The sequence below is a fragment of the Sesamum indicum genome, linkage group LG14 (assembly GCF_000512975.1).
Source record: "Sesamum indicum cultivar Zhongzhi No. 13 linkage group LG14, S_indicum_v1.0, whole genome shotgun sequence".
Taxonomy (NCBI): Eukaryota; Viridiplantae; Streptophyta; class Magnoliopsida; order Lamiales; family Pedaliaceae; genus Sesamum; species Sesamum indicum.
The window spans coordinates 4,752,412-4,773,222 of NC_026158.1; the positions used below are offsets into that span (position 1 = coordinate 4,752,412).

Here is a 20,811-nt window from a genome sequence, read left to right on the forward strand (position 1 = left end):
GTAATTAATTATAAAATATATAAGATTTGATATAATTATAAATATTTTTTATTGTTTGAGAATTTATCGATAACTGGTTATATGCGTTATAATTATGTAACACTTGCACAGTAAGATGGACATGTCAACTTTATTCTTACTGATTTTTTTTTAAAAAAATAAAATAAATAAAAAAAATAAGATGTTAGACGGACGTTATTATAAAAAATAATATAATTTATTTTAATAAAAGTATGTAAATTATAATTAAGGGTCCGGAAGGTCATTTTGGACAATCAGATATAAAATTTGAATGAAACATTAATGAAGCTAACGGAATAAGTTAATTATTGGATGAACGTTATTATATATCAGGAGGGTATAGATAGGTTCTCGACCTATGAAAAAATATTTATAATTATATCAAAATATCAGAAAAAAAATGACGTAATTTGCCCTGTAATTAAATATTTAGTTACGTCCCGTCTAACTGTATGTTTCCTTGTAACGTAGTGTTCTTAATAGTTATGGACAAAGCACTGTTTGGGGGCAATTGGTCCACATCAAACATGATGTCTACTTGTTGCCATTATGCTCATTTTAAATACTATAATTCAGAAGGATATGCCCACTCATTATCATAGTATAAGTACCTCGGATTAAATTGTGATTTGAATTTGTGTGTGTGTGTGTGTGTGTGTGTGTGTGTGTGATATGATAAAAATGGAGTGCACGATTTGACTCCCAAACGAGGCCTTGGTCCATTATGGAACCAGCAGCAGACCCCACCCATCTCCCCTATGTGTGCTATAGTTTCAACAAGATTTTCGGACACACAATTATTTACACTAAACTTTGTAAACCTCCACATTAAATGCTTCTATTTGCTTTTCACGTGGAACTGAATCGAAATTTTTTATTTAAATCAGATTTGGTCGAAAACAATCAAATTATTATAAATTTATTTTATGATTGGTTCTTTTTTTTTTTTAAATTGTATATCAATTATAGGATAAGTTTAATAGAACTTAATAAAAAATTCTTAGCTGGCCGAAATCGAACAAATCACACAGTAAGTGTAACTCTACTTGCTATGTGTCTGACCACTCCTTTTAAAATTGTAAATCAATCACACGACAAATCTGATCAGACCTGATTCAAATTTAAAACTTTTGATCCGAATGCATTTGATGGGTTAAATTTGAAATATTTTTTAAGAAGGGTAAGAACGCCCCTACTGTATGTAATACACCCTCAGACAGATCAACATCCGCTTATATTTCCTATAGGCCGGTCAGAGCCGATCTAGACTGAATAATTCATATCATGCCACGTGTCTCTGTATACCTGTCATAGGACCTATTACAGATACCTTATTTCCTTTACCGTGAAAATATGTATTCACTGTACTTGTGAGGTTTAGTTGTACGGCTTAGATAACCGTTCAAATGCAGGGTACTAAAAAATTATAAATTGAGAACTACCCAACAAACCTAACAGCCTTTCATTTTTAAGGTCGGATCCAAATATTTGGGATAGAGACAAGACTTCCACCCCCTCCCCCAACCCCACCAATTAAATTCAAGATCTAACTTCTCTATATCATTTATTACATTCAATATTTAATATTCATAATCTATGAATAATTACATCAGTACATTAATAAGTTACCAGTTCCATAATTATTTAATGGGAGTAGTTTGAGACGGCGCTGGCAATAAAACCAAAAATTTCCACAACATAAATTATGATAATAGGAAAAAGAAAAAATTAATGACAATTCCGGGAAAATATATACCAACCACCAACATTGTAAGGATGGGACTATTCCTCGTACCATAAATTGTTAGGCTTTCCTTTTTATTGTAAATTGGACCTAGCTAGAATTTAAATTTGACTTGCACAATCAAATTTAAATTTATAAGTGGTACATAGAATAATTTATATTTGTGGAGGGTTCATTCTTGACCAATTTTTAAATTTAAATGAAGTAGTAACCCCCCCTACCCCCAAGTTCTAGAGACATTATAGCATATTGGTTTTATAAAATTTAATTTGAAATATTGTAATTGATCAGAAATTGGGTCGAAAGACTAAAATTAAGCAATTTTGAAAGTTATCGAACTAAAACTGAAATGAGTAAATTTAAAGAATAAATAAATTTGAAAGACTAAACGAATAATTTTCCGTATTATAGATTATTAAACTCTTGAAGAATTAGGATTGATCAAAAGTGATTTTGCAATTAAGCTGCCAAAAAAAAAAAGTATTTAAAAGAAATATTTATGTAGATTTGAGATGAAGAGGGAATATTGTACTTGTCCATTCAAAATTTCACCTCCCAACTTTCACTCTCACACTCACACTCACACTCACTCAGGCTTATCCTTCACCTTATCAAAAACCAAATTCTTGAATATATATATATATATATATTTTCTGTTGCCCTTTTCTGTAGCTGCGTGGTCCCCGCCGGAATTCCCATCCACGTGTCCCCTCCTCATTCGTCCTTCCATCACGTGCGTGTCGGTTTTTTAATCGCCTAATTTTGGGCTCTCTAATTACTAATTGCGTCATCATTAAGCCCTAATCGCCTCCGCCGCAGCTACGCTAATCCCACTTGTGAAATGACGTCTTAGCCCTCCCCTCCCCACTCCCATTGGCTCCCTACATGCAGGGACCACATACGGGCGCTGTACCGTATCCCCAAATCGCCCGTTTATACGGTGTAATAAAGAGAAGTGGTGTATGCCCAACATTTTGTATTTTTCTTACCATGCTCTTCTTCTTCTCCCACCAATTCCTATGTCCTAAACCTTCCAACTTATCCTGAATTTTCATCATTGGTTATAAATTACTAATAATTTTGGAAAAAATAAAAATAAAAAATCATGGAGAGTACTGACTCGTCGACATGCTCCCAACAGCCTCAGCTTCCGCCCGGCTTCCGCTTCCACCCCACCGATGAAGAATTGGTGGTGCACTACCTCAAGAAGAAGGCCGCCTCCGCCCCGTTGCCCGTCTCCATCATAGCCGAGGTCGATCTCTACAAATATGATCCTTGGGAACTTCCCGGTAACGTTACCGTTTAGTACACATCTGATATTGTTGGTCGTAATTATATTGTTATTATGATTGTTGTGGTTGTTTTTGTTATTATTTTTTTTTTATTTTGATTTTTTTTCAGCAAAGGCTATATTTGGGGAGCAAGAGTGGTATTTCTTCAGCCCGAGGGACAGGAAGTACCCGAACGGGGCACGGCCGAACCGCGCAGCGACATCGGGTTATTGGAAGGCTACGGGGACCGACAAGCCGGTGCTGACGGCCGGCGGGACGCAGAAAGTTGGAGTGAAGAAAGCTCTGGTTTTCTACGGCGGAAAGCCGCCTAAAGGGATCAAAACCAACTGGATCATGCATGAATACAGGCTCGCTGATAATAAGCCCGCCTCGAATAAGCCACCGGGCTGTGACTTTAGCAACAAGAAGGCCTCACTAAGAGTAATTCAGACACCACATATATATATACTTTAATCATAAGATTCTATTTCTTTTTTTTTTTCCCGCATGTTGATTGATTGATTGATTTTTAATTACATGTGTGTATATATATATTTCAGCTTGATGATTGGGTTTTGTGCCGAATTTACAAGAAGAACAACGCGCAGAGGCCGGTGGATCAAGAACGGGACGAGCTGAACGATGTGATTGGTTCGATCCCACCAACTATATCAATCGGACAACATAAATTCTTGGACAACAACGATCACCAAAACTATTACGAAGGTATGATGATGAATGATTCAATGAATTCTCATCTAGGGACAAATAAGGCAAGTACTGGTCATCATCATCATCATCAACAGCTACCCCTAGTGGCTCACAACCTGCTCCCTACAAAGCGGGCGCTGCCCAATTTGTACTGGAACGACGTGGAGGGGAACGATAATTCTGCCTCAACTAAGAGGTTCCTGTCTGAAAACTGCGTTGGCAGAACGGACGAGACGACATCTATAGCAACTATTCTCAGCCAACTGCCACAAACACCTTCTCTGCAGCAACAGACAATGCTGGGAAACCTTGAAAATGGGGTTTTCGGACAGCAAACGTATCAGGTTTCTGGGATGAATTGGTACTCTTAGTTCATTAGAAATGCTTGTTTCTTTTTGTTTTTTTCTCTTGGGAGGATTTTAGTATATATTAATATAATTAAAAAGAAAAACTAAGCAGATATGGGAATTTATTGGAGATTTTGTTGCTAGCTATAGGTCATGAAGAATATACACAAAAATATTATTATTATTATTACACAGGTTATTTTACTATTTAAATATATATATAGGTGCATATTTATATAAATATGTATATTGTAACTTTCACTTTTTATTTCTTTTGTTGTATACTGTGTTTGATCACACAGCTGATGAAAATTAAGGAAATCTTGTATCTGATTTCTTGTATAGAAGTAGAATAATTAAAGATATTCGTCATTAATATATCATTTTCTTTTTCTTTTTCCTGTTTTAATAATACAGCACTGTATTTATATTCATTTTTACCAAATTAAAAAAAAAAAAAAAGGAGAGAAATACTGGGAATTTTATTTTTCTTTATTTTTATGATTATTTGTTAATTAAATTCCACACATCAACTGAATATATATATATATATATATGACATGCATGTCGTAAGTTGATATGAAGAGTGGAATTCTTGAAAACCCTAAATTAATAAAAACATATAAATATAAAGTATTCTATATTTTAATAAAATATAGTTTTTGCATTTTTCTTTTATTTTATTTTTTTGTTAATTAGCTAACATATATATCACATATATTACGCTGATGAACAGATTTTCTGACGATGTACGTCTAAAATTAGAATAAACAAAACTATAGATTATAATTTTTTGTCGAGTAATTTATGACGAATAGGATATTTAATAATAGTACTGTATTTGTAGGGCAATGGAACTAAAGAGACGAATCGCTGAGATTTTTCTGATGATTGATGAGATAAATTAATTAATATGATTCTCCGACAAATATTTTTATTTTATTTTTTTGGACCAAGATTTGTAAAGAAACATTTAATTAATAAATTCCCAGTATCTTCAATAAAAGTATTTTTTTTTTTAAAAAAAATATGGAATATTAATAGTTTATTTACCTAATACAAGTATTGTTAAAATGCACTTAATTCCACTTGGAAAGTAACCACACCAAACAAGCAATTTTTGCATTATTCGGTTGCCATCATTTTCTTTCAGATATATATTAAATGTTAAATTTCATTAACAGTCCTCAAGTTACGTCGAAATACACAAATACCTATTTATTTTTATAAAATTACAGTTGCACCCTCTGAGTGGTATTAGTATAATATTTTTCAGGGAGTGTTGGTGTAAGCTTTGTCTCTGAATATGGGTGTAATTATAATTACAACTATAATGTCAGGGAATATAGTTATAATTTTATAAAAGTCGGGGGTTTTTATGCATTGTGACATAAGTTCAAGTGTATCAATGTAATTTATTTTATATTTTAATTAAAAAAAGAAAAGTAGGTAGAGATGGTAATATGAATTTTGATTAGAGAGAAATTAAGCACAACATCATCGTACAATTTGTCCTAATGCCAGCTTTCATTTCCATCAACTTCAAAAATTTCCTTGTTTCCATCTCCATAAAAACATTTACAGATATCCCGCTGTGGCTGTCCTTTTCTTGGTGCTCCCAAATGACCTGGCTCATATATATATATATATATATATATATATATTTGGTATATCAAAAAAGTCGAGATGGGACGATCAGTGTAGCAACTCTCTTTTTTACGTATAATCACGAGAGTTACTCCACTGCTATAACATGTCATGAACTATTACTACTGCTCAAAGAATTAGCATATTGCCACAGTCTGATCGAACTGCAAAATGCACTAAGATTATTCAGAATAATAGAGTAATGAATCTATTACTACAAGCAAGTTTGTCAATAAATTAAAAACATCTTACAACGTTAGAAAAAATATAATTTTTCGCTACGATTAATTAATAAAGCTAAAAGAAGAAAATTGTAACAAATACAAATCAACCACGGCTTTACAACGGCTATTAGCTGTTGTTTCTGCAAGTGTGGCTAAAATATTGATCGTGGCCAGAACCATGGTAAATATTTATATTTTTGCTTTGATTTTATTTAACCGTGGTTAATAGTATTAAGCTGTGGTCATTTATAGTGTAGCGAAAACTTAATTTTTTTGTAGTGTAAGCTCGTTAAACATAGGTCTTATAAGAACTTATAAGATGTTAATTCATACATTAAAAATAAGTTCTTAAAGCCTATAAAATATTAGTAATAGCGACAATTATGTAACCAAATCGACCAAAAATTGAAAGAATCTACTAAAATTTTAAAAAATAAGTTAAAGACTAACTGTATAAGCTCGTAGCATTTTATTTTTTGATCCAATATATAAATTAAACTTCTTTTAAAAAGATTTTGTCACATTTATAATTAAACTTCAACATTTATAAAATGTTAGGAATTGAGCTTCTATAAAATCACGAAACATCCCCGTAATTACATAAGCTATATCATGACATTACAAAAAAAAAAAAAAATTATTCCCTACATTATGAATTAGCAAATCGTTATTATCTACCATAACCAAATAAAATCGATGCAAAAACTTAAATTTTAACCACGACTAATCAACATCTACCATGATTTTACCTATAGTTAAAACATTCGCTATAGATAATCAACATCTGCAGCTAATATTTTTCTCTCCCTATTTGCAAAAATATATAACGACAAATAGTCATTGCATGCGCGATCATAATTAATTAATATTTTTTTTATTTTTAACTATGATAATTAATCACAATAAAAATTATATTTTTTTAAAATTAAGAAAATAACACAGGTCGTTTCACTTGAACTGGGAATTAATTAAGGTGGGAATTTGAGAGAGAAGGGGTTGTGGTGGGTGCAAAGCAATTAAGGTGGAATTGGAGGGACCATTATGAGGAGAGGCAGAGGAGCACCTGTCATTAAGAAAGAGGGGAATCTTTTTTATCTCTCACTAATTTATTATCGTTAATCGCGTTCCAGTTTAGGGCAAGAGTACAAAACAACTTTACTACATTATTTCATCCCCACCAGCGCTTTTTATGGAAAATAGATAATGCGATTATGGAGTTCACCACTTAGATATTTATAGGCTCTTGTCAAAGGGGCTTTCACAACCCTATACATGTATCAATCATCTCTATTTTTCTCCTTCATTTACTCTTATTTCCATCCATCCCACCCCTTCATGCATCTCTCACTCACTTCAATTCACTTTCATTTTAGACGTGAAGTCTGTCACAACATTACGTTTATATGAAAAAATTGGGCTCCAGGTGTTGGCCCCACAATTTCTTTTGTTAGGGTTAATATTGTAATTTTGACAATATCTTACGAGTATCATGGTATGGATGTATATTTTTTTTCTTTAAGGTAAATGGTAACTTTTATTATAATAGTTGAAGCGTGGTCAGGTCGTCCCCAGGCCTCAGGACACGAATCTCTCCTCAAGCTGTGATAATAATCCCCACAATTCCATCCAAGCCCACAAGACCGATTCTGCACATAGCCCACAGATAAATATTTATTCGATTATTATTAAATAGGTCACTTCTAATCAAATAATTGATTCCGACGAGCTTTAGGTCGGGTTCAAATTGGACAACTAATAGTTTATATTTGTTAATTATATCTTTATTTTATAATACTAATAATGGGATATATGTGAGGACAGTAAATGAGTAAAGAATGTTTATTGTTTTTTTTTTTAATTTTTAATGTACATCATATCGAATTATCACTAAAAAATATATAATATTAAAATCAGCATCGAGTTAATTAAGTGCAGGTAAAATTTCTATTAAATTTGTCATCAATTTACATTAGCAATAGATTTTATTATTTTATAAGGAATATATGTTATTGCAATCAGCATTATTTCTTGTAGTGGATGTAATATATTATCTCAAAAAATAAGTAAAAAGGATAATTACACCTCATTACCTGACATTTGGTATAATTATTCATAAATTCCTCTAATTTAAAAAATTACATTTAATACTCCTGATATTTGTTTTTATCTAACAAATAAATACTCGTTAGTTAAAATTCACTGAATTTACATATTAGCAAAAAAACTGAAGAAAAATCAATATTTATCCTTATTTGACTGAATACTGATTTATTTCAGTCACAAATCTTTTTCTTATAAAACTATCCTTACAAGAATGAAGACATACCCCTTTCATGCATTAGCTTGTGAAAATATATAAAGACATTTTGGTCAAAAAAATATTTGTTTGTCCTACAACAAGTCCATCGAGCGTACATATAGATTCTCGTTCAATTTTTTTTATTAATATCAACAGATTATGTGAGTTTTAACTAACGAAAAATCTTTCTGTTAAATGAAAACAATGTAATAGATGTTAGACGCAAATTTTCAAACCACAAAAAATTTACCTATAATTACATCAAACCTGGTAAAAAAAAGGAATGTAATAGTCTTGTTCTTTCAATATTCCTATCGGACCGATAATTTATCCGATTCAATCATGGATTCTTCATTCAAAACCTTGTTCCTCTGTGCGTGGACATGGTCAACAGTCAACCAACAGCGTGTCATGTATTGCTATTACCAGCTCTACTTCAACTAATTTTCTCATTGCCGTCTTAGTTATTGAATCAAAGTCAAACACTTGACGCCCAATCCCTTTGAATACACAGAAGTTGCCAAGGACTCAACCCGCCAACACCCTCAACTACAAGAACAAATCCACTGCTATTAACTCCCACAAATCCAACACTCAAGAACTTGATCACTCACCAGTCGCAGAAACTGCATAATTATACACTCCGTCAGATGGATCAGAGCACCAAAGGGCTTCCACCGCCGGCGTCAGCCGCCGGAACTGGGGCTGGCAAGAACTCGATCAGTCGCCGGAATGGTTATCCGACGTCGTCTGGATCCCACTGCATGCACAGAGGCCACCGGAATGATCAAGGGGCTACATCTGGATACAGGTCAAGGTCAAGGGCACGGCAGGGAAGTAAAGAGGTCGTGAGAAGGGCGCTGACGCCGCCGTGTCAGAAGCCGACATGGAGGTGGTGGAATTTCAGGCCGACGCCCAGCCGTCTCTCCAACATGTCTATGGCTTGATTGGTAGTCTCTAATTTTTTGAATGTACATCATATGAGAGTTTAAAAAATCTCATTTTTTTTTTTTTTTTTGGATTTATACCCAGATTTTTTTTTTTTTTTACTAGATTGGATTTAGTTTACCGTTGAGTTTCCTGTTAAATCTCATGTTCCATTACTCCGTGTATAAAAATTAGATAAAATTAACAATATAATCATTACACACGTGACGTATATATAAGAAACATAATATAAGATGCAACAAAAAATTCATTCCGTGCATGACAGAAAATCTTCTATTTTATTTTGGTGTCAACGCAATAATAATCAAATCAAGACACGAATGATATACATCTCCGCTTTTAAATTATGATTTAATTCTATAAAGAAATACGTGTCAATCATGCATTGGTATGCAATATCTACAGCACATTGCTTCAACACCAGAATGTAATAGAAGATCCCCGTAGTGGTATTAGATACACAAGAAAGTTTGATAATGCTTGTAATAAATAATATCGATTAAACGATTCTATACAAACGACTCCAAATTTATCTTTTAATTTAAATTAGTATTTCATTTACATATATATGAAACATGTATAAAATGGTCCCTTAAGCATAAAGGGATATGAATTTTATACATATTACAAGTATATGAAATGCAGAATACAAGATGAAAAACAATTTGAAATAAAGCATATGAACTGCTTCAGTTTGCCTGCAAAAACTACTTTACATGTATATTTCTTCCTTTCATGTATCAGCATCCATCACTTGGGGCTTGAGTCTAAGAAATAAGGAAGAAGAGAAAGCAAAGTTGGAACTGCAATAGTCTTTAGCTCTTGTACGGGTTAATATTCGATATTATTTTCATTCACGCATGAATGATAGGCGATGTTTGCCTAAGTTACAGATAATACTCGGAAATGTACAAATTTACACCTACCCGTCTCTGTTTCCTTAATACCTTACAACGCCTGCGACATAGCCCGTCCCACCTTCATATAGAGAGTGTTTGTTCTCTCTTTGCAATAAAGGATTAGGAGAACTCATCTTTCTCTCATGATCTCATCATTGATCTTCAGTTCTTTTACTCCTTCATTTAAGGTGAACCAGGGAACGGGGCAGCATATCAGAATTACCCAAAGAGGAAATCCCATATATTTTATAGGACAATTTTAGTCATGGAATACCTCGGATGGACCTTTTGATGACGGCAGAGTGGCATTAGCTTCAACTGGTGCTTCAGATATTCTGGCTTCCGATTTCTCGTTTGAGTAACTGCCAAATGAAAAATGAAATTTAGAGTTCTCAGCACACGATGCAACAGCAGGACATAACGATACCCCCAAGTCATGAAGCTGAGGGGTCTGGATGGGAAAGCAACTTGTACACATACAGGCATATCAATAAAGACCACAGTAGACTGCATATCTATGAGAGATTCAACTATCCTTATAAAGCTAGCTATTGGGCAGAGCTAGTCAGCTAGATAGTTCAATCACAGTTTCTGGAACAAGATTTACATTATTATTGCATAAGAATGATCATCCTTGAAGGACCTTCTAGAGATGGGTTTTCCTGACACTATTTGTAATCTAGGAAAGTTTAGATGTTCACCCTAGAAATAATTGTAAATCTGAAGCTGTTGTAACACAATGCTTACGTTGAAAGTATGGTGACCCAAATGAGTTCCACGCAATCAACCCAAAGAAGCCTTTGCTCGACGGGGATCACACCATAGGTAATCAGATGAGCAAAAGGCCAAAGCTTCCAGCCCGCCTGAGAGTTATGGAGCATGTTTCAGAGCACAATTAAAGTACAAAAGAAATGCATATAGCAGCAGGAGGAATAATGCAATTGATCTCGGTGTCATAAAGAAAAGTTTTAGCTAATTCGTAATAGCAGAAGAAACTATGAAATTTAAACCTGACTAGCATGACACACAAAAAACAGTTGCACAGGAGTATGGATTACACACAGAAATAAGCTGATAATAATGACATTGGCATTTCTCGTACTCCTTGATATAACAATCTTCAATTTTTTTTCTATGTTACAGCCCAAGAAATTTTTCAATAAACCAACTTTAACGTGTATGGCACTGTAGACTAATTCAAATTTAAACTAGAGAGAAATTAAGCATACTTGTGAACAGACGAGTAGATGTTTTACACAATCAGTAAAGCCAGAAGATCGGTGCAAAGCATAGTGCAAAATGAATTTTGGTATATAACATGCATCGCAGATCTGATTGACCACCATGAATGACATCTAAGTAACGGAGGATGTCTTCAAAGCTCATTTTATGCATTAAGAGATGAAAGGAATGAGTCCAAAGTGGAGTAAGAGTTCTTACGGTTAACATGGGCCAAAATGTAGCTTTCAATTCATTAAAGATACTGAGAGGAGATTCAAGACGAAGAACTCCCAAAAGTGTATAGTAAATGCTGTTCCAAACTGCAGACCATGCTGTCTGATCAAAGGCTACTTTAGCAGGGACCACCCACCAATCATCAAAAGGAAATAAAGCCTGAAAACCATGACAGACTCTTCAGAAATTTAGGGGAATTGTAAGTAAATACCAAAAACTGTAAAAGGAGAAGATACCGCATCAATTACCTCACAGAACTGGTAGTAATAATGAGAAAGGGATCCATGCAATGTAAAACCGAGTAGACCAGATCGGAACATGCGTGCACGATCAAACTCAAACAGAGGCTTCCCTTCATAGCACTACAAAGTATCAGGTGAACTCATCAACCACTGATTATCAAGCCACCAGAATCCACAAATTCTAGAGTTGTTTCTTCGTCAAATTAAAATACCGACCTGTGCAATCCAGTCCCCCACGGAATAAACTACTCCACTTATGACCATTTTTGCCAAGACGGGGTTTGTTTTAAGAGCTTCCTCATATGCACTCCAGTTGTGTTGGGGAGCATATCTCAATATTTCATAGAGGGTCCATCCCTAGATAAACAGAGCAAATGAGTCTCCATTATATCCAATGCATAGGCATGCATTCTGAGTAAGAATATATCTAATATAAGCACATCACTTGTGAAGAAAATAGCATGGAAGAAAGAGGGAAGACATCTTTTTGGTTGACAAATTACTAGAAGCATAAAACCATTAGAACATCAGTAAAAACAGCAGAAAAGATTATATAAGATCAAACCCATGGCTGATTTTGAGTAAGAGTTAGATGCTCCACCATCTGATGTTGAGAAAATGGCTCATGATCTACTTTGACGAAACCATATATATACATCAACAATTTAAAGCATTCTGGCAAGTAAGTTACCAGCCAGCAGTTGTATTCACCTCAACACGTACAACACTAAACCCACTTTCAGACAATTAATACTTTTCCGCACAAAGGCTTAAAACTATAAACTCATTAAGAGGCAGAGAAAAATCAGTTCCAAACCAAACCCCACCAGAATGTCGAAAAAATTATAATAAAGGCGAAACAGCAAATTATGTACCTAACAATGCAGCAGCACTCGTTTCGTCGGAACAACAAATACAACTTATACAACCAGAACCACACTTCAACTGAAACTAAACTGCAAAGGCCCATCCCAAGTACTCAGGAATAATTGCTGAAACTAGCAAGAAGCAGCACGAATCTATTTAAATAAAGAATTTCTCCAGTCCACTTATTATGTAAAAATCAATCTTTCAGCACTCCGTTGAACATATTCAACAACAATAGTAAATATCACCATAGCTATGACTACATCAAATGCTCCAATTTAAGCTCAAAAAACCACATCCCCACCCCTCAAAAGAAAGGCAAACATTCCCAAATTTCACATAAGAACAAAGAACAAAAAGTGCTCAAACAGGAACTTAACTCACATGCCAATAATCATGATCAATTGTAAGGAGCTTGGTGATGGCAAAAGATCCAGCAGCCAACACAATAGTAGCATTAATGGCCCTATCAACAAGCCTCTCCATGTCCTCCTGGCTCTTCCCATCACCAGAGCCCGGTCCACCTGCACTAGAAGCAGCAGACGAGAACCCAGCTGCACCTTCAAACGACAATCTCCCCGAAGCCTCACTTCCAAACCCCCCAACCATCTGATCCACCTCCGTCGCTTCCCCTTCTCTTTGGATGCAAACGACGCCGTCCTGCTGGTCCACTATGTCGTCACTCTGAACGGGGATGACATCAAACTCGTTCGCCACCGACCCCACCAGCTGTAAAGACTGTCTTCTTAGGCTGGATTTCAAGGAAATCTTGCCGGCGGCGGGCAGCGGCGGTTGTTTAAAGGAGGGAACGTTGTTGGGTTTGGTTTTGGACTTAGAGATAGAAAGCGGGGTGATGGAGGCGGCGGCGGCGGCCATTGCGGTGGCTGGCCTTGTGGCCGGTGATCACAAATCCCACTCTGAGTCAACTCAAACCAGTTTCAGCCTTTGGGATAGTGGTATCTTTTATATGATAGCTAGGTTCATTGGTTGATGGGTATTGATGCTGTGGTGACCGTGAAACACGTGGCACTTCTTTACAGGTGCATAGCATTAGGCAAAGAAATGTAATTTTACTCCCATGAAACTAATTTTGTCCATACAAATCAACTTTTTCAATTTAGTCCTGCAAAATTAAATATTTGAAAATTTTAGTCTTTTTCTATCAATTTAATTAAAAAATTATAGATGACTTGTACAAAATCAAATTAAATTATAATTCTAATCTTATAACTTAAAAGTAATTGGCATTTTAGTCCTACAATTTAAGAGATGGTATTTTTTCTTCTGCACGAATTAATTTATAAGACTAAACTTTTAATTTAATTGGGTCATATTCAAGTCACATTCAATTTTTCGATTAAATTCGTCAAAAAATAATTAAAATTATCAAAATTTTAAAATGACAGAACTAAATTATAAAATTCAATTCATATAGGACCAAAATCACCAATAATTCTAAGTTACAAAACTACAATTACTGCATCCATTGGTGATCAAAATATGTGTGTACGTAATTATTTTTAGTGTACTAATTTAACAAAAGAAAATTAAAATAATAATTTATGATAACTACTAAAATATTTTAAATTTAATATGCAATCGAAAAATTATCAATAAAATCAAAGTGATAAAAGAAATAATTATTTCATAAATAAAAAAAATTCATTGAGGGTATTTCAATCCACGCACAAGTCAGTAACCAAATTTATTACTTTAATTTTTTATGCTTAATAAATGGGTACATAACATTAGCATTATATGAGATTAAGTTAAAATATATAAATATTTTTTATTTTTTATAAAATTACAACTACACTCCCTGATGTTATAATTGTAATTACAACTATACTCTCTATTCAAATATAAAATTTATACAAATACCTCCTAAAAAATATTACACTAACACCCCTCACAGGATGTAATCGTAATTTTGTCAAATACATGGGGTGCTTGTATAATTTAACCTAATTTTAAGAAATATTTATATAATTTATCTATAATAAATAGTATAGATAAATGCAACATTATTTTTTATAAATTGTTCAAAGCACATGTTAAATTAATTACGGATAAAAATACCAAATAATGTTATTGAGTGTGACATATAAATAAATTAAATTGTACCTAAGTAATAACAAATTGAATGAGTCTGATTCATATGAATAAATGTTATATATTGTCTGATGTTATGAAAACAACGTTTGTATTGCCGTAAATTATGATTTTTTTATTTTTTGTAATTGCATTAATATTTAATTGAATTAAATAATATATTGATTTAATTAATACATTAATATAATTGAGAATGATGAAATAAGTTAAAATAAATCCACATATTTGGTAAGGTTCGAACTCGTAATTTTTAAACTTGTTCATAAAACTTAAGCCTTAATTAATAACCACTAGATTTAAACATCATTAGTTTATAGGAGTTGTAAAACGGACAATTTTATAATGAACACAACATCAAGTATTTATTCAATTATATTATCGAAAAGGGTAAATTGCAACGAGCTTCCTTAAAATTTAGTATAATTATAAATACTTCGTCATTGTATGAAAAAATATCAGTACCCTCTTAATTTTAACAACCGTCTAACAATTAGCATAATCTCTGAATCTCTATTAGATTTCTATCCAATTTTTTGTGATGAACCGACAAAATATCCTCGTAGACTATGAATTATAATTTTATTTATTTTTTAAAATTATTTAAAATTCTTTTATGGGATAAGTCGATAATTTTTTTAAAATTCTTTAAAAAGAAATTCATCCACCGCGTCTGATTTTTTATATTTTTTAATTTATTGTCCAAAAAAGAAAAACATACCGAAAGCGCAAAATTGATCATTCTATACTTTCATTCAAAATTACATATTTTATTATAATAAAAAATATTTGTAATTATACCAAATTTTGAGAGGGTTGATTTTAGTTTCCTCAATAGAAAATTAAATATTCCAGCATTTAACAAAAAAAGAATGAAATATTTATAGGGACACTGAGTCCTAGGCCTAATTTAGTGAGTGTGCAGCTCAACCAGAATAATTACTATAGTGGGCTACAGAAATTAATGATTTATATAAAATATCTCTTTTCCACATATAATATAATATAAATAAATATGTGAATATTATAGAAAAAAAAAGAAATAAAGAAATAGAATGGATAGAAGTTGAGGTCCATTGAATTTTAGAGGAAACAAATTAAAAGGAAAATATAAATAGAGATATCGCAAGTGGGAGTTGTCATATTTGTGTTTGATCATAAAATCGTGGTTTGTATACCATCACCACATCCACATGTTAGGTGGGGTGGGGTCATAGAATAAATTCTAGATCATATTTTCCACCATGTAAACTTGGCTTTGTTTGGACCACACACTATTCTTCAACATTTTGGATTCAAGATTTTGTGCTGTTCTTGTTTGCATTTGAGATTCTTGGGTTTCAATGATGTGATTAATATTTAATAGGTGTTACAATTTTATTTTCTACAATAATTTCATCAATGTGTGGTTATTATTTTTAATCATCTAAAAAGAAAAAGATAAATGGTTGTGTTTTGATTTTCGATTTTTTATCGACAAAATTAGTAGAAGCTGTATGAAGGATCGAGAATATGTACTGAATTGGACGGGGCATAAGTATGTTGACCTGGTCAACAATGATTCATGTGTTGGTCGATGTGGCAATGACTCAACACGTGATATGCAAGCACTTTTTACATGTACCTCTTTGTTTTACATTATATCACATTTTCGACAAGTAACGTAGTTTAATTATCATAATTCGACATTTACATAATCACTACATATAAGAAAATGCACAAATGTGTATAATTAATTAAATGAGAAACTTTAATTCAAATCGAATATTGTCGGACTTGAACTAATTACATGGTAAATATATTATCCTTAGTTACATTATTTTCAATTTGAATCTTTGTTGAATGGAAAATGTAAATTGTCATGTAAAAGGGAAGGCCCTAGTATATGGTAAAAGTTCCATCTTAATTTGCTTCATAATGAGGGCAAAGAGTTTTCTGGTATCTGGCCATCTGTCTCCAAATGGCAAATGGAGATGATCCCTTCATAGGAAAACATCTGAATTCAACATCAAAGTGGGGACAGAATACAGTGAAATGGCAAGGAAGATACCACACACATTTTGCTTCTCTAGAATCTTGTTTCTACCAAGAAAAATCTCTCATCAGATCACAGTATACCAACTCTGAACATGTATCTTGATAAAGGCATGAATGAATCAACTAAAAGTAAGCCAGAAGAGCTTTTGGAATTGTTCAAAAATGAAGAGGGAGTTTATCTTTTAACTTTCTTTGGGCATAACGAGCCGGTCTTCGCCTTCTACCAGCTTGGCAGAACGAATAACATCCCCAGTTTTAATCTGAGATAAAATATCTCGTCCCACAGTTGTGTAGCTGTCATCACACAGCAGTACTACTTCATAAGTGATGAGATGTGCAAACCTTTTTTCTTTTTTTTTTTTTTGCTTTTGTCTAATTTCAAATATGAACAGAAATAAAGCATGGATTAGCTTAAAAGACATACCCGAAGACAGAAAATTGGCCTTCATCAAAGGATAGCCCTCCTAGGCCAGCCTGCCAAGAAAGAGTTGTTTCACTTTATTTGGTTGAAGCGAAAGAATATGGACTGAAAAAGAAAAGGGGCTACTCATATTGCTCACATTTCTCTTGTCATAGAGATACAAGAAAAACTGATTGGGCGAAGAATACTCCTCGGAAACCTCACTATGCGCCATGACCACTGCACCATAGACTGATAGCGGAAGAACAGGCAGCTCTCCATCCTTCACATGGAAATCTTAACATCACTCATCCAAGGAAAGGAAAATTTATTGGTTAAGTTGCATTAATGAATAAAAACTGCATGTAACCTGGACGCTTAGTGTTGTTTTGTAGAGAGGCTCAAACTGCCCAGATGGCTTTATTTCCAAGGGAACACTGTAGCCCTTCTCCTTTCCTGCTGCTGTGTCCGAGAGAATAGCTTGGTCTGTGCAATTAAGTTTCACCCCGTCGTAAGCCCCATCAACCACCTAAAATATATCAGCACACAATTTGATCATTGTTGATGCAAAAACTGTGTTTTCTCCTATAAGCAGATAGAAGATTTGATGCTTGTGGAATATCAAAGAAAACAATATTAAGTAATGAGAAGATGCAGCAAACATGAACATTTTGCAGACTATAGGTGTTCAGGCTGTCAATTTTCTGAGGCTCAATATGTAAAACAAGGTGAAGGTTAACGTTGGTTACAATTTCGTCATGTTGGGAGGAATTATCCTGGCCCAGAATTTTACACCTTGCCCCTCTTTCCATTACAGTTTGGGTGCATGTAAGCTGCAATAGTTGGACCAAATTTGAGGTGTCCTTATCCTGCATGTATATTTTGTCAAGTTTTCAGGAGTCAATTTTCTAGCTGAGTAACAATATCTTATCATTTATAGTGAATTCAACTGGCATAAAGTGACTTTTGTGTTTTCCTGAAGCTTCAGGTTGATCGCATTTCTACATTATCTTAACCAATAGACACTTCAATCTCTTAAATACGAGCCCAAGTTGAAAATTTTTATTCACCTTTTTTGGCAAAGCCTGGAGTATCATTCAGTAGCATCCAGAAAATCAATATTCAGAACAGCACCAAGTAAGAGGATTGGAAACAAATTCTAACATAAAAGAGAACAGGTAAAAGGAAATTGGCCAATTGTGATAATAGTAATGCATTTTCCAGCATTTGAAGGAAAAATTATAAGTACTGAGAAAGAGGAGTAAGAATCCAATACCTTACCAGTTTTGCAAAGTTCCCTGCTGTAAGTGGAGCTGAATACCCATCTAAGACAACCTAGAGCCAGATGAATAAGTCAGGAAAACATGGCTTATTTATAGCGTATGACACATATCATGTGCTTCATGGATCAGATACTAAAGAATGAAGTTAACACTGATTAAATGTATATCTTTTCCCAGTTCTTCACAGGACATAAATGTTTAGAGAATCTGCATACGTTAAACTTAAGGGGTCATTTTCAGTAGTTGACATAATACAAGACTACTTACCCAGTTCACAGATTTGCTACATTAATCAGACCAGGAGGCAGCTAGAGTAAGTATTTTGTGCTTTATAAGGGAATTCAGCGTACCTGAATTACTGCGATGTTTCTGGGTTGACCAGCCGCTTCTGGAGAAAACGTTGAGCCATCTCCTTTTTCAATAGCAAATTCAACAACTGCTCTCCCTGTAAGCCTAACAAAATTGGTAAAATATCAGCCATAAGGCAAAATTACCTCTAGACTTCTTTATATGTTATGCTCATAACTCTAACTGCAGAAGCAAAGATAAAATTTATCGAGGAAAGTACCAAATATAGTTACACAAGCTACCAGGTAGCAAATAACGAAAGGAAATGCAAGAAAAAGAACTTGGATGTGTCATGACAGGATGCTGTACCGCGGGTAGTTTAAGTATTGCTGAGGCAACAGAAATTGTAACCCTGGAGCCTGTTGACAAATACATCCTTGATACATCACTGATCAATTGTGAACATGTAACTCGTCACTCCAGAAAAAAGGTAAACCTCAAGAAGTGATAAGTACATAAACTTATGCTCTCCCCCTCTCTCCGTCATTTACTATCACTTTTTTTTTTTTTGTGGGAATTCCTTGATGAGCATTTGTATAGAGCTACAAATTCAAGAAGATTTCTGGGTACAATTTTGTGAAGCTTGAATGATACTTGCTCAGTTTCCAGGAGCAATCACAAATACCTGTAGCAACTCCAACTGAGCAACAGTATCCAGTGTAGATGCTAAGCCGACTGATACCTTGTCTGCATCTTTATCCTTGATGCTTTCAAGAAGGCTTTTTAGCCCATCCTGACAAGCGAAAACAAATCCTTATAAGTTTTGCATTTGTTGCATTACGAAAAACCTAATCAACACAACCTTGATGCAAAATTGATTTAATTTCTGGAGTAAGTCCCGTCTGTCTCACAAGACAGACTCACATACGGATATAAATTCCTACATTTTGAAGTTTCAAACGAAAAATAGAAGTGGGGAACATAATGTTGGAAAACAGAACACTAAAGATAAAATACTACTGAAAGGTTTGGGTAGTTTCTGGTTTAGTTGAGAGGTGACAGAGGTACAGCTCAATTCTGGAAAATCAAGATGGAAGGGCACTTGAGAGCCTATAAAATCAACAGGTGCCCAATGAGTGCACCATCTGTCTTATGCAGCTAAATGAGAGGATTTAACCTAACCAGATGAAATCACTTGGCAAAAATGTGTAAGAAACAGGTAGATTCTTTGAGTATACTTGGATATCTTGATGGCCACAGTGCTTTAGAGTTTCAAAGTGAATAATTGGACATCATGAAGGTAATTATGTTGAACTGCAGAGAGCCTGTGTTTTTGCTCATAGAAAGTTGAAACTGTATTAAATCAGTATTTGTGGTTTTGGGGTGGGATTGGATGCCCAGAAATAGTGATTAAAACTTGATTTTATTCAACTCATAAATATTTACTAAGTTGTCTCAGGACCATCCGTGATTGATGTCGCTCACGATTGTAGCAGTAAAAACTTACTGGACAAAAGGGGGTTCGATCTAACTATTCTATAGGACAAGAAGTGCGGGCATGGTCATCTATGAGAAGCTGGATGACAGGATAGACAAGTTATTCATCCGGCCTAACTAACTCGTAATATAATGACAGATCCTCTGAAGTGAGTAGGTTCTGACGATCATTAATGGAAGGATCTAAAGGATATTGAACCACTTCACTACAAGGATTTGGATAGAAGTAGACCAGTCCAAACCACCTCCTTCTATTGCTAAGAGGACCCCATTAGACAAGCAAGAAAAGGAGGCGCTACAACCGAAGAAAGTTGAACTAATTACTAAAGTTCTCATACAACGCTGTGAATGGACTACAAAACCTACTAGATAAAGTCTCCCTAAACAGAAAATGCACCCTGCCAGTCAAGTTCATGTATAATGAATGAGATCATATAGTAACTTTTGATTGCCAGATGAGCTTTCACTCTTTCATCTACAGTACCTTCCCATCTATGAGAGATGCATAGAGGACAGAACCCT

The 20,811-nt window shown here is 34.0% G+C and overlaps 4 protein-coding genes across 5 annotated transcripts in view; 2 read left to right on the plus strand and 2 right to left on the minus strand.

Moving 5' to 3' along the window:
- Window positions 2,736-4,309, plus strand: LOC105177027 (NAC transcription factor 56). The gene is made up of 3 exons (XM_011100042.2): window positions 2,736-3,054; window positions 3,167-3,477; window positions 3,597-4,309. Exons 1-3 carry the CDS (start codon window positions 2,871-2,873, stop codon window positions 4,116-4,118), a joined length of 1,017 nt encoding a protein of 338 aa, XP_011098344.1. The 5' UTR covers window positions 2,736-2,870; the 3' UTR covers window positions 4,119-4,309.
- LOC105177028 lies at window positions 8,700-10,112 on the plus strand. Its single transcript, XM_011100043.2, has one exon. The coding sequence runs from the start codon at window positions 8,915-8,917 to the stop codon at window positions 9,209-9,211; it is 297 nt and encodes a 98-aa protein (XP_011098345.1). The 5' UTR covers window positions 8,700-8,914; the 3' UTR covers window positions 9,212-10,112.
- On the minus strand, window positions 10,010-13,632 carry LOC105177029 (mpv17-like protein). Of its 2 annotated transcripts, XM_011100046.2 has the most exons (7): window positions 13,060-13,632; window positions 12,025-12,165; window positions 11,815-11,928; window positions 11,552-11,725; window positions 10,859-10,974; window positions 10,386-10,473; window positions 10,010-10,288 (listed from the first exon to the last, which is right to left on the minus strand). In XM_011100046.2, the coding sequence occupies exons 1-7, from the start codon at window positions 13,549-13,551 to the stop codon at window positions 10,283-10,285; spliced, it is 1,131 nt and encodes a 376-aa protein (XP_011098348.1). In that variant the 5' UTR covers window positions 13,552-13,632; the 3' UTR covers window positions 10,010-10,282. The 2 variants fall into 2 exon arrangements, with proteins under 2 accessions (XP_011098348.1, XP_011098346.1); XM_011100044.2 differs by having other exon boundaries at window positions 10,010-10,473.
- The window catches only part of LOC105177030 (peptidyl-prolyl cis-trans isomerase CYP37, chloroplastic), a gene marked incomplete in the record, with an annotated part of 6,763 nt that continues 2,620 nt past the window's right edge, over window positions 16,669-20,811 (minus strand). The window contains 9 exon segments of the mRNA XM_011100047.2: window positions 16,669-17,115; window positions 17,246-17,295; window positions 17,382-17,504; window positions 17,592-17,750; window positions 17,971-18,090; window positions 18,503-18,556; window positions 18,855-18,957; window positions 19,162-19,211; window positions 19,478-19,585. Of these exon segments, the coding sequence (XP_011098349.1) occupies window positions 17,004-17,115; window positions 17,246-17,295; window positions 17,382-17,504; window positions 17,592-17,750; window positions 17,971-18,090; window positions 18,503-18,556; window positions 18,855-18,957; window positions 19,162-19,211; window positions 19,478-19,585 (879 nt within the window).

What these genes read in the sequence shown, in the direction of transcription:
- LOC105177027 (XM_011100042.2), top strand. Translation starts at nt 2,871, where the DNA reads ATGGAGAGTACTGACTCGTCGACATGCTCCCAACAGCCTCAGCTTCCG. An exon ending in TGATCCTTGGGAACTTCCCG is followed by an intron (nt 3,055 to 3,166) that starts GTAACGTTACCG and finishes ATTTTTTTTCAG; the next exon opens with CAAAGGCTATATTTGGGGAG. An exon ending in ACAAGAAGGCCTCACTAAGA is followed by an intron (nt 3,478 to 3,596) that starts GTAATTCAGACA and finishes TATATATTTCAG; the next exon opens with CTTGATGATTGGGTTTTGTG.
- LOC105177028 (XM_011100043.2), top strand. Translation starts at nt 8,915, where the DNA reads ATGGATCAGAGCACCAAAGGGCTTCCACCGCCGGCGTCAGCCGCCGGA.
- LOC105177029 (XM_011100044.2), bottom strand. Translation starts at nt 13,551, where the DNA reads ATGGCCGCCGCCGCCGCCTCCATCACCCCGCTTTCTATCTCTAAGTCC. An exon ending in TTGATCATGATTATTGGCAT is followed by an intron (nt 12,166 to 13,059) that starts GTGAGTTAAGTT and finishes CTGTTTATCTAG; the next exon opens with GGATGGACCCTCTATGAAAT. An exon ending in CATTTTGGCCCATGTTAACC is followed by an intron (nt 10,975 to 11,551) that starts GTAAGAACTCTT and finishes CATAACTCTCAG; the next exon opens with GCGGGCTGGAAGCTTTGGCC.